This window comes from Gorilla gorilla, chromosome 1 (assembly GCF_029281585.2).
Source record: "Gorilla gorilla gorilla isolate KB3781 chromosome 1, NHGRI_mGorGor1-v2.1_pri, whole genome shotgun sequence".
NCBI classification, from domain to species: domain Eukaryota; kingdom Metazoa; phylum Chordata; class Mammalia; order Primates; family Hominidae; genus Gorilla; species Gorilla gorilla.
Window position 1 is genome coordinate 187041127 of NC_073224.2, and position 12930 is coordinate 187054056.

General features: G+C 43.6%; 1 protein-coding gene and 1 pseudogene across 3 annotated transcripts in view; one reads left to right on the forward strand and one right to left on the reverse strand.

Annotated features, from left to right (window-relative positions):
- SCP2 (sterol carrier protein 2) overlaps nt 1-8409 on the reverse strand; it is a 123202-nt gene extending 114793 nt beyond the window's left edge. For 2 of the 3 annotated variants that reach the window (XM_063698614.1, XM_019018751.4), the window contains exon 1: nt 8180-8391. In XM_063698614.1, coding sequence (XP_063554684.1) covers nt 8180-8248 — 69 coding nt within the window. In that variant the 5' untranslated portion in view covers nt 8249-8391. Of the gene's footprint in view, nt 1-8179 lie in introns of all 3 variants that reach the window. The other variant, XM_004025815.5, reaches the window with a different exon arrangement.
- A 1114-nt stretch (nt 8410-9523) lies between these two features.
- LOC129524234 (ATP synthase subunit ATP5MJ, mitochondrial-like) lies at nt 9524-11379 on the forward strand (annotated as a pseudogene).
- Nucleotides 11380-12930: the final 1551 nt, after the last annotated feature.

Sequence of the window (12930 nt, forward strand, 5' to 3'; positions counted from 1 at the left end):
ACCGAGTGTGGACATTCCTTTTTTTCTCTTGAGACAGGAGGTTTCTTTTTCTTTTTTTTTTTTTTTTGACTGAGTCTCGCACTGTGGCTGAGGCTGAAGTGCAGTGGCACAATCTCAGCTCAATGCAACCTCCACCTCCTGGGTTCAAGTGATTCTCCTGCCTCAGCCTCTCGAGTAGCTGGGATTACAGGCGTCCACCACCACGCCTGGCTAATTTTTGTATTTTTAATAAAAACGGGGTTTTGCGGTTTTGCCATGTTGACCAGGCTGGTCTCGAATTTCTGACCTCAGGTGATCCACCCTCCTTGGCTTCTCAAAGTGCTGGGATTACAGGCATGAGCCACCACGCCCCGCCAAGTGGAGGTTTCTTTTTTTATTTTATTTTATTTTTTTGAAACGGAGTTTTGCTCTTGTTGCCCAAGCTGGAGTGCAATGGGGCGATCTCGGCTCCCTGCAACCTCCGCCTCCCGGGTTCATGCAATTCTACTGCCTCAGCCTCCTGAGTAGCTGGGATTATAGGTGCGCGCCACCATACCCAGCTAATTTTTTGTATTTTTAGTAGAAACGGAGTTTCACCACGTTAGCCAAGCTGGTCTCAAACTCCTAACCTCAGGTGATCCGCCCACCTCGGCCTCCCAAAGTGCTGGGATTACAGGCGTGAGCCACCGCTCCCGGGCTGAGGTTTCTTAAAAGTTAGGCCAGGCGCGGTGGTTCACGCCTGTAATCCCAGCACTTGGGAGGCCGAGATGGGCGGATCACGAGGTCAGGAGATCGAGACCATCCTGGCTAACACCGTGAAACCCCATCTCTACTAAAAACACAAAAAATTAGCCGGGCGTGTTGGCGGGCGCCTGTAGTCTCTACTAAAAATACAAAAAATTAGCCGGGCGTGTTGGCAGGCGCCTGTAGTCCCAGCTACTCGGGAGGCTGAGGCAGGAAAATGGCGTGAACCCAGGAGGCGGAGCTTGCAGTGAGCCAAGATCGCGCCACTGCACTCCAGCCTGGGGGACAGAGCGAGACTCCGTCTCAAAAAAAAAAAAAAAAAAAAGTTAGCTGGAATGTAGAATTTGAAACCGTCTATCAATGAACTTTTCATACTGTTATAATAAAATATTGTATTTGAATGGATCTCTTACTGATCCATTCAATGGATCCATAAATGAGTGGATTATTATTTAAAGAATGCAGAACATCATCCATTGGTTTTTTGGAAAAATATCGGCTCCATGAGTTATACGGCCTTTTCAAATTTTGACTTTATATAATTCCAAAAACTCACCTTTGTTAATATTACCCGTTAAAAAACAAAAAACAATTTTTAAATAGTAGGAAGTTATGAAGCAGATACAAGTTTTCTAAAATTCTAATTTTCACTCGAAAGCCCAAATTTTATCTTTAGAAACAAACACTTCAGTTGTTTTCCTTGAAGTGACTGCTGACTTCATTCGTTTTTGAGAAAATGTCTGTAAAATACTCAAGTATGAATTAACCATCACATGTGTGCCATTTGTTCTCTCAAGTAAAATGTGTTTCATGAAAAAAAGTAGTTGGTTTAGCTCATAATGCAAATAATCTCTTAAGGGTTGAGATTCAATAAAATTAACCAATGTTTTCTGCTTCATCGAGGTCTTAAGTGAAAATTAGTGCTTTTCTTTTTCCTGTGAATGCATAAGTGCATGACAAATATAGTGACAACTAGTTTGGTGCCAGTGCTTTGATTCATGCTAAGATGCCAACAGTGTTACCCACCATTACTTTTGCACCATCAGTGTAAATGTCAACATACAATGAAAATGGCAAACAATATCTTAGTATTATTATGAATAGTCTTGATCTTTCAGGTCCCCTCAAAGGGTCTCGGAGACTATCCCAAGGACTCCACAAACCATATTTTGAGAACCCCTGCTAGATCAATTCTTTGGCAGCTGTCAAAAATGACGGTAATGTTCTGTCATTTCTTTTTCAGTTATTACTTAAATATGTTTGATAGAAGACACTACTCCTCATCTACTATTTAATTATCCAATGATATAGTTCATACAGGAAAAACAATAAACATATGATTGTTTCCCTTTGTCAATTTTCAAGACAATGAATAGGTTCCCTGTTATCCTCCAAAGACTATAATTAGTTGATTTTTAAAATATTGTCACAAACTCTTGTTTAAACATACTTGATGGGGTTTTTTTTCTTAATTTTTGATTTTTATTTTTTTAGTAGAGATGAGGTTTCGCCATGTTGCCCAGGCTGGTTTCAAACTCCTGGGCTTAATTAAGCCTCGGCCTCCCAAAGTCCTAGGATTACAGGCATGAGCCACCATGCCCAGCCTGATGGGTTTTAATCCACTGCAATTACTATCTCTTTTAAAGCTCAAATTTTCTCAACTTTGGTAAGTGAGAACTACAGGTTGGCTCCTGAATCCTTTCGGCATCACTCAAGCAGGCTTTGATAACTTCCTTGCAATTAGCAGTGACAAAATATTCTAGACTCACGTTGTACATTTCCTGCCCCATGTGGAATAAGCAATTTCTGCAACCAGCCATTTCTTCTAGTAGAAAAAGATATTTTAAGATCACAATGGTATGGACGTAACAGATTTGGTCATTATTTCTAAGCTTCTTCAGTGGACAGAGCCAGAAAAACATTTAAAGATGAAATACTAATTAAAGTTTATACTAATACTTTTTCAGAATTATAGAATTTTTTACCTACTCCCTTCTGTATTACATCTGTATCTCTTTTCTTCTCCACCAAGAATCTTAATTCTCAAGCACCAAGGGATGAAGTAGAATTATATTTATTTACATATTTTAAGCCATGTTACACATATAATAATCTCATAACAATACTAATGCTAATGCTCAGTAACATAATTACTGAGTTTAATTTGCCTAACTCATGTATTTCATTTGCTTTTTATGTGCCTAACTCCAACTCTAATATACTCACCTCTAAAATCTCTCTTAAAACCACAGTCCACATGGTCGAAATGTTTTTTTCTAGAGACCTCCCTCCTGGAACCATCCAGAACATATTCCAAACTGAGTCATTGCACAGATGCCACCCTGGGGCTTTTCTCACTATTCTATGTTACCCTGTTTCCAGGATCCAGTATCTTCTTCCTTGGTTTACTCCACCATTTTGGTGGACACATTCATTCTCTAATTAGCTTTGTGAGTAGGGATGTGTAAAAAGTTAATTTTTTAGCACTTACATTAAAAAATTTTTTTCTACCCTCAAATTTGGATTATTTATTAGGGAATAGGATTCTAGGATAAAAAATTTTGCTTAAGAATTTTGAAAGCATTATTCTGTCATTTGTAGCTTCCAAGGTTTCTGTTGAGAAATCTAATGCTATGGTTCTGATATTTCAGGATAATGTGCCTTGATATGAGTTTTCTTTTTATTCATCGGATTGGCTTTTCAAACTGAAAAATTCAGTTCGGAAAATTCTCTATTATTTCTCTGATAATTTCCTAGTTTCTATGTTCTCAGTTCTTTTTCTAGAACTCATTAACTAGATATTGGATCTTTTTTATTAAACATTTAATTTTATTTTCTCTCCTAATACCCATTTCTTTGTTCTTGCTCCATTTTCCAGATTTCCTTTACGTTATCTTCTATTGAATATTTTGTTTTGGTCAAAATATGTTTAATTTCCTAAGAGCTCTTTCCTATGTCTTTTTTTTTTAAATAGCACTCAGTTCTTTTTTCAGAGATGTAATATTTTCACTTATCTCCCTGAGGTTGTTACAGTTAAGGTTTTCTTTTGTTCCCTAAGTGTCTTCTGATCCCTCCTCCAAAGTTTTTCCTTAGTATTTTGTTGTTTTTGAGTAGGGGGTTGAAGTTGTCTTGCTGGAAATTTTCCTTGAATATCTGGTGATCGTTGGCTATTTGTTCATAATTAAAACAATTAAAAGCCTGAAGGAAGCTCTCTGCATGAATAAAGCTTATCAACTGCTGATCTTCACCACAAGATGATGGAGTAGCAAGCTGGCTTTTCTCTGGAGCCATTTCAAATAATTTTCCAAATCTCTGCCAGGAAGGTAGTATATGTGTGACTACCAGTGTTGCTTCTCACAGCTGGGAAGTACTACCCTTTAGCATGCAGAATTCAATTTAATTCCCTTTTTTTTCAACTTGGGCCTAACAGCTCAGATGATTCTAGAGCCTCTTCATCTGTTCAGTTTCCCCAGAGAAAAAGTCTCCAATACTCTGCTAAGAAAAGGTAAATTCACCTGGTGGTAAAAGAGATCTTGGGACCTAACTGTTCCTTAGAATAGTCTTTTTCTTCTTTCCCACCCTACCTGGCACCTAGTATATCCAAGTTTTGGGCCTTCTGGAGTTCTGCTGGGAGGCTCAACCAGTATAACCCCTCTTCAGGAACTTAGGTAGTGGTCTCTCTGCTCTGAGTCAGTGACCACTTCTCCATCAACTTTAGAATCTTCCAAAAATTTTCCGATATCTCTCAGCCATTGTTTCCTTTCCTACTCACTTTGCCCTTGTGGATTAATATCATTTTCTTTCCTTATTGTTGCTTTAGTGGGATATGGAAAGCACCAACAGAGATAAATTCATGTTCTCAATCTGCCATGTTTAATCAAATATCTCAAATAATCTTATTTAAACTACTTGTTTATTCTTTTCTCCTCCAGATTAGACATTCCTTTAAAAGAGGAACTTTGTTTTTTTCATTTTTGCATCTCTAGCATATAACCCATAGAATATTTACTGAATATATGTTTCAATGATAAATTATAACAGTAATATACAGTAGAGATGGCATGGAAAGAGCACGAGATTTTAAGAAAGGCAGTTCCAAAACTTAAAAGCTGCACCAAAATAAAGTACTTAGCCCCTCTGAGCCTCAGAGTCAGATAATTGAACGGATATAAAAATCCATTACGTGGTGAGAATTAAATAATGTAATACTTTTCAAACTGAAATTTGAACTTATTAGATTATGACCAAATCAATTCAGTAGGTTGTGGGCAGCACTTTTTTTTTTTTGAGACAGAGTCTCACTCCCATTACCCAGGCTGGAGTGTGGTGGCTCAAACAGGACTCACTGCAGCCTCGACTTCCCAGGCTCAGGTGATCCTCCCAGCTAAGCCTCCCGAGTGGTTGGGACTATAAGTGTGCGCCACTAAGCCCAGCTAATTTTTCTTATTTTTAGTAGAGATGGGGTTTTGCCAATATCGCCCAGGCTGTTCTCAAACCCTGGGCTCAAGAGATACACCCGCCTCAGCCTCCTAAAGTGCTGAGATTTCAGGCATGAGCTACCACATCCAGCCAAGCAGAAATTTTTTTTTTTTTAAGATATACCTTAGGGATACCAAGAGTTCATCACATGTAATAAGCGTTGCTTTAACAAATTGTTTCAGTTGTTACAAATAAGTTTTGTGTGTGTGTACTGGATTGTGATGTAAGATGTATTTCATGAAATTACCATACATAAAAGTACTAGAAAACTGAAGTGCTAAATTACATGTTCTGACTATAAGGTCACCAGAATTTCAAAAAAGGTGACCAGTGTAACTTAGAGTAGTCTGAGGAAGTTTTAAGAAGGTATGGGACTTAGACTAGTTCTTGAAAGATAAGTAGAATTTAAGTAGATGAAAAGAGGGTATATCAGGAGATAGGCAGCATAAGTGAAGAGGCTTGCTGTCAGCCAGATGGCAGCTGTGACTTAGTTGTGTTAAAACCTGTTGACGGCCAGGTGCGGTGGCTCACGCCTGTAATCCCAGCACTTTGGGAGTCCGAGGCGGGTGGATCACGAAATCTGGAGGTTAAGACCATCCTGGCTAACACGGTGAAACCCCGTCTCTACTAAAAAATACAAAAAATTAGCCGGACGTGGTGGTGGGCACCTGTAGTCCCAGCTACTCGGGAGGCTGAGGCAGGAGAATGGCGTGAATCCAGGAGGCGGAGCTTGCAGTGAGCCAAGATCGCGCCACTGCATTCCAGCCTGGGCGACAGAGCAAGAATCTGTGTCAAAAAATAAAATAAATAAAAATACAAAAAGTAGCTGGGCATGGTGGCACACACCTGTAATCCCACCTACTTGGGAGGCTGAGCAGAAGAATCACTTGAACCTGGGAGGCAGAGGTTGCAGTGAGCTGAGATCGCCCCACTGCACTCCAGACTGGGGGACAGAGTGAGACTGTGTCTCAAAAAATAAAAATAAAAATAAAGTATTATGATAAATTATAACAGTAATATATGGTAGAAATGAGACCCATCTAGTAGTAAGTAGTGAGACCCTGTCTCCACAAAAAAAAATTTTTTTAATTAGCCAGGTATGGTAGCATGCCTGTAGTCCTAGCTACTCGGTAGGATCGCTAGAGTCCAGGAGTTCAAGGCTGCAGTGAGCTATGATTGCACCACTGCATTCCTATCTGGTTGACAGAGCAAAACTCCGTCTTCCAAAAAAAAAAAAAAAAGTGTTACAGTGTTGTCTAGTCAATATTTCTCCCTCCTCCATCAAACTCTGCCCCAAGGTGCAGAAGACCAGACCCATAGCAAAGTACACTGGCCAGATAGGCACATCATTAATGGCACTACCCAAACTCCTCACCGCTTTCCTCTGGACTGTAACACCTCCCCGACCTCTACCTCCCAACTTGAGGAAAAAGGAATACATCTATTTCCCAAAGGTTTAGACAACTGTGCTTTTCCATACAGCACATATAATCGGGCATTCAGCAGCCAGAGGAAGGTTTGACTGCATTAATACCTTACTTCGAAAGGTCTTACTGTCCACCGGTGTTAGAAGCCTCCCCTTCTGTGAAACACTAGGATGATGTCCTTCCGCTTCATAAGGTATTGGACCACTTTTCCATTTCCATGGATATTTTTAGTTTTTGTTGAGACAAGGACTGACTCTATGGCCCAGGCTGGGGGTGCAGTTGCGTGATCTCAGCTCACTGCAACCTCCATCTCCCAGGCTCAAGCAATCCTCCCATCTCAGCCTCCCGAGTAGCTGGCGTGTGCTACCATGCCCGACTAATTTTCGTATTTTTAGTAGAGACGGGGTTTCACCATGTTGGCCAGGCTGGTCTTGAACTCTTGACCTCAGGTGATCCACCCGCCTTGGCCTCCCAAAGTGCTGGGATTACAGGCGTGAGCCACCGGCCCCGGCCTATTTACATGTTGGACTGAATTAGGTACGCTCAGCCCACTGGTAAAATAATAAACATTTTAGGGCTGTTTTCTCAGAAATAGAACTCTCCCTAGGAACTCTTTCACAAAGCATATCCATTTAGTATTGTTCAACTAACATTCACTGAGGGTCTTCAGGTATCAGGAACGTTCAGGGCGAGGGGCACAGCAGTGAATAAGCCAGGTACCCAGTCTAGAGGAGCTGCCATGCTAAGGGGGCGCGCAGACGCCTATGAGCTTCGGTACTGCCCGGTACTGCCGAGCACAGTAAGTGCAGGACAGAGGTAAGTAAGCACAGTGCAAGGCTCTAGGGGAAAGTCAGGAGGATCCGAGGCGTCCTGGAGAAGATCCGATCTGAACGGATCCTTTCAGGATGCACAAAAGTTAACAGGTGAAGATACACGGTACAAACAGAACAGAAGCAAAGCAACAGAGGCATCAGACAACTGCGTCCGGGGAGAAACGAAAGGCAGTTTGGCATTAAGGAGCATGCGGGCGATGAGGGGAAAACGGCCGTGGGAGCCTTCGGCGTCCGGGTCCCAAGCAGTCACTGGAGGGACAGAGGGAGGCCGGAATCTGCCACTCGGGCCGAGGCGCTGGGCATCAGGAGCGTTTCTCCTCGCCATCCACATCTGGAGCTGTCTCTATGAGGGCTCCTGTGGGGGCTGTTTCTGGGAGGGCCGAGCAGGCGGCATTCGCGACCTGCCTCCCTCCGGGGCAAGCCAGCCCACACACCTCGGGACTCCGCTCAGAATCTAAAGAGGTGAGATCCTTGGATTATCTCGGGGCTGCTTCATGAACTCTGACCAGAAGAAAAGGGAAGGAGGAAGCAGAAGGCCGCAGGAACCAGCCCGAGACGCTATGACCCCAGAGATTCCGCAGAGTACAAGCCACCAAGTCGCCATGCCGATGACCCACGCGCGGAGCAGTCGAAGCTAGGAGACCGGAGGGACAGAGAAACCCAGGCACCGACCGCCCCCGAGCCTCAGCGGGCCAGCAGGGCCGCTGCTCGGTTTACCTTGGTCATGCCAACCCCCACCACGAACACCCGGCGCAGGGTCGCAGGCTCCCACGGGGAAGAGGACATGGCTGCACCAGTGCGGGACCGGGGCGGGCGCCGCGGACGACTGCCGGCACTGACAGGCGGAGACTGCACCAGAGCTCCCTGAGGCCCGAAGCCAGGGCTGCGGGCGGCAACACAGGCGCGTGAGAGTGCGCGTGCGTAGGGGCAGGAGGAGGGGGCGGGGCGGGGCGCGTCCTGTGGGGCGGGGAGCGTTCTCTAGCCCTTAGGCAGCCGAATCCCTAATTTGCGGACTTGGGCATGGGACTGAGTCAACCTGTCCCCATCTCTGATCCTGTGCTTAGGTTCTGTACGGTGAGGGAGTAGGCTTGCAGTGGGGCCTAAGACTGAGAGGAGGGGTTGGCCGGAAAGCGGACTCATGAAAGGTGACCCTGAGGAGAGCCGTTGGGGTTCGTGTTGGAATTGGCCTGTGTCCTGTTAGCGGTGGCAGTTGAGAGTGAATTCATGAATTAAAACTCACAGGATACCAAGAAAGCGGGGATGGGCAGGATCTCACACATCGATACAATGTCTAAATCAAAAAACCCAGGCTCCGTCACCAGCTGCGTGACCTTCTTTTTTAATCTTGTGAACAAAAGTTCTCCGAAAAGGAGTTTGGAAGACAGAGACTTTATTCCAGCAAACCGGGGAGAAACAGCCTTCCATGTTTATTTGAGACCGAAGTCTCGCTCTGTCGCCCAGGCTGGAGTGCAGTGCCGCGAACTCGGCTCACTGCAGCCTCCGCCTCCCAGGTTCAAGCAATCCTCCTGCCTCAGCCTCCCGAGTATCTGGGATTACAGGCGTGCGCCACCATATCTGGGATTACAGGCGCGCGCCACCACGCCCCGCTAATTTTTGTATTTTTAGTAGAGATGGAGTTTCGCTATGTTGGCCAGGCTGGTCTGGAACTCCTGACCTCAGGTGATCTACCCACCTTGGCCTCCCAAAGTGCTGGGATTACAGGCGTGAGCCACCGCGCCCGGCCCCCCGGTTTATTTTATCTTATGTAGAAATGCAGATTCATTCAGCTAGATGAATGCATAAGTGACTATTTCTCTACCCCCCTCACATGTGAAGGCTGATCAAAGACTCAGAAGAATGCAGCCGTTTGCCTCTTACCTACCGACATCTTTTTTAAATTTATTCATCTTTCCCCAATATCTGCCCCTTCCCCTATAAAAACTGAAGCCCTCAAAATCATCTTTGGAGAAAGGCACGGACCTGTCTCCAAAGATGATGCAAGTCCTTAAACTTGGCAAAATTAACTTCTATATTAATTGAGACCCGTTTCATATACTTTTCGGTTTGCAGTATCAGCATTTAGAAAGGCTCTCCTAGAAGATTCTAAGGATTGCTTCTTGGCCATTTGGCTAAGATCAAGTTTAGGAGATTCTAAGAAGCCCCCTCTGTGCTAAGTAAAGAACTACTGAGCTAGGACTAGACCAACTTAGTAAAATCTGCTGCGCTCAGTGATGCACGCCTCCCATCTGCTCAGGAGGCTTCGGCAGAAAGATCACTTGAGCCTGGGAATTCAAGGCTACAAATGTGCTATGATTACACCTCTGAATAGCCACTGCACTCCAGCCTGGGCAACATACCAAGACCACGTCTTTAAAAAACCAAAACGAAACAAAAAAAAAAAAAAAAAAAGAAAAACAAACACAAATCAGGGCACTGACATGTACAGTTGTTTCTTGAAACTGATGGACTGACAAGACAGCAATATGATTGGTGGATCAGACAAAGTTACCAACCTAATAGAACAACAAGTCCTAAGGTCAAGATTAATTGTTATGTAACAAATCCTGGCTGACCACTGGATATTGCTTTCAAAATAAGAGTCCATAGAGGGGCAGAGGGGATAGATAGTAATATAAAAGGTATTTGTTAATACCGAAAAGACTGAGAAAAAACACTTCCCTTTCCAATGTGAAGGACTAAATAATCCAAACATTTCCCACTATAAAACACAGACTTTTCTAAGTCATTGGATGTGGGGCTCTGGGGTAGCCTGAGCTGTTTGTCCTACACCGAGATGCTTCAAAACATTATTAAAAATGTTTGGATCCCCATGAAGCCCTATTATACCCAAGTTTATCAGGAGATTTGAGTAGGAATGGGATTGATGAGCCTCATCATTTATAAAATCAGGAGTACTGATAAAATAAGTAAAATATTGAAAGCTTCTCCACCTGCTTATGGTCATCACTAACCAGCTTCACTTAGCATGCACATGAAATGAAACGTTAGTCGACCTGTGAATTTAAGCAAGCTATGTTAGAAAGGAACCTGGAAAATCACCATACACTTATATAAGTACCACTTACTTTGTGGCATGAATAAGTATACCAAAAAAAAAAATACCCAGAAATGCCAGATAAAATACAATAAATATCATTTTAAGCTGTTTGGTGGTACGAGACTGTAATCCCATCTACTTGAGGAGCTGAGGCAGAAAGGCTGCTTGAGTCCAGGAGTTCAAGGCTGCAGTGAGCTACGATTATGCCTGTGAATAGCCACTGCACTCCAGCCTGGACAGCATAGTGAGACCTTTTCTGTAAAAACAAAAAGACAAAAAGCAGCGAGGCACAGTGGCTCATGCCTGTAATCCCAGCACTTTGGGAGGCCAAAATGGGAGGATTGATTGAGCCCAAGAATTCAAGACCAACCTGGGCAACATAGCTCCCTATCTCTAAAAAAAAGAAGAAAAACAAGAAAAATCTTTTTAAATGGGTGGATGCCAGGCGTGGGGGCTCACACCTGTAATCCCAGCACTTTGGGAGGCTGAGGTGGGAGGATCACTTGAGGCCAGGTGTTTGAGACCAGCCTGGGCAACATAGGGAGACCTCTGTCTCTACAAAAAATTTAACAATGAGCCAAGTGTGGTGGCCCACTCCTGCAGTCCCAGCTACTCGGAAGGCTGAGACGGGAGGATCCCCTGAGCCCAGGAGTCTGAGGTTGTAGTGAACTGACTGCACCACTGTACTCCAATGTGGGCAACAGAGTAAGACCCTGTCTCAATAAAATAGAATACAATAAATGCATGGAATATGGAGGAGGGAGGGTTTTTCTTTTAATCTTATACCCAATTATAGTTTGTATGTTTTGTTTTTGCTTCTTCTTTTTTTTTTTTTTTAGACAGAATCTCACTCTGTTGCCCAGGTTGGAGTGCAGTGGTGTGATCTCGGCTCACTACAACCTCCACCTCCTGGGTTCAAGTGATTCTTGCGCCTCAGCCTCCTGAGTAGCTGGGATTACAGCTGCCCACCACCACACCTGGCTAATTTTTGTATTTTTAGTAGAGACAGGGTTTCACCATGTTGGCCAGGCTGGTCTTGAACTCCTGACCTCAGGTGACCCACCCACCTCAGCCTCCTAAAGTGCTGGGATTACAGGCATGAGCCACCGGGCCTGGCTAGTTTGTATGTTTTGATTTTGTGTATATATTAGTTTTATTTTTATTTTTGCTAAGGCATGTTTTTAATTTTTGTTATTGTGCTTTGTTTTCATTTTCATTATTTATTTTGAGTAAGTTATACTTAAAACAAAAATCAAGATTCAAAAAGTATAAAAGGGGCCAGGCATGGTGGTTCACACCTGTAATCCCAGCACTTTGGAAGGCCAAGGTGGGCAAATCGCCTGAGCTCAGGAGTTCAAGACCAACCTTGGCAACATGGCAAAACCCCATCTCTACAAGAAATACAAAAATTAGCCAATGTTGTGGCATGTACCTGTGGTCCCAGCTACTCAGGAGGGTGAGGTGGAAGGATCACCTGAGCCCGGGAGGCAGAAGCTGCAGTGAGCCAAGATACTGCCACTGCACTCCAATCTGGGCAACAACAACATCCTGTGTCCAAAAAAGTATAACAGGTCAAACCGTAAAACTTGTCTCTCTTACCCTTATTCCCAGCCTCTCGGTTCTTCTCCCCTATCCTTCCAAAGATGTTCTATGTAAATACAATCAAATATACACACGCATACTCTTATCCCCCTTGTTAACACAAATTTTTGTTTTCTTTATTATTTATTTTAATAGAGGTGGGGTTTTGCTATGTTGGCTAGGTTGGTCTTGAACTCCTGGCCTCAAGCAATCCTCCTGCCTCGGCCTCCCAAAGTGCTAGGTTCATGAGCATGAGCCACCAGACCCGGCCAAATTTTAGCTTTCTTTACACACTATTTTGCATTTTGACTTGTTTCATATACCAATAGATTTTGAAGATTGTTTCATATCAATGCATAAACAGTTTCCTGTGTTTTGTTATAGCTGCATAGTATTCAGATTATTGATGTACTTTTTTTTTTTTTTTTTTTTAAGTAGAGATAGGGGCTTGCTATATTTCCCAGGCTGGTTTCAAACTCCTGGCTTCCAGGGACCTACCTGCCTTGGCCTTCCAAAGTGTTGGAATAATAGGGTGAGCCACCACACACAGCCCCATAATTTATTTAACCAACCCTCTATTGATGGCTATTAAGACTGTGATATAGTTTGGGTGTTTGACCCCTCCAAATCTCATGTTGAAATATGATTCCCAGTGTTGGAGGTGGGCCCTGTTGGGAGGTGATTGGATCATGGGGACAGATCCCTTGTGAATGGTTTAGCACCATCCCCTTGGTGATAAACTGGGACCTCCCCACCTAATTTTCTTGCTCCTATTCTCGCCATGTGACATGCTGGATCCCTGTCACCTTCAGCCATGATTGTAAGCTTC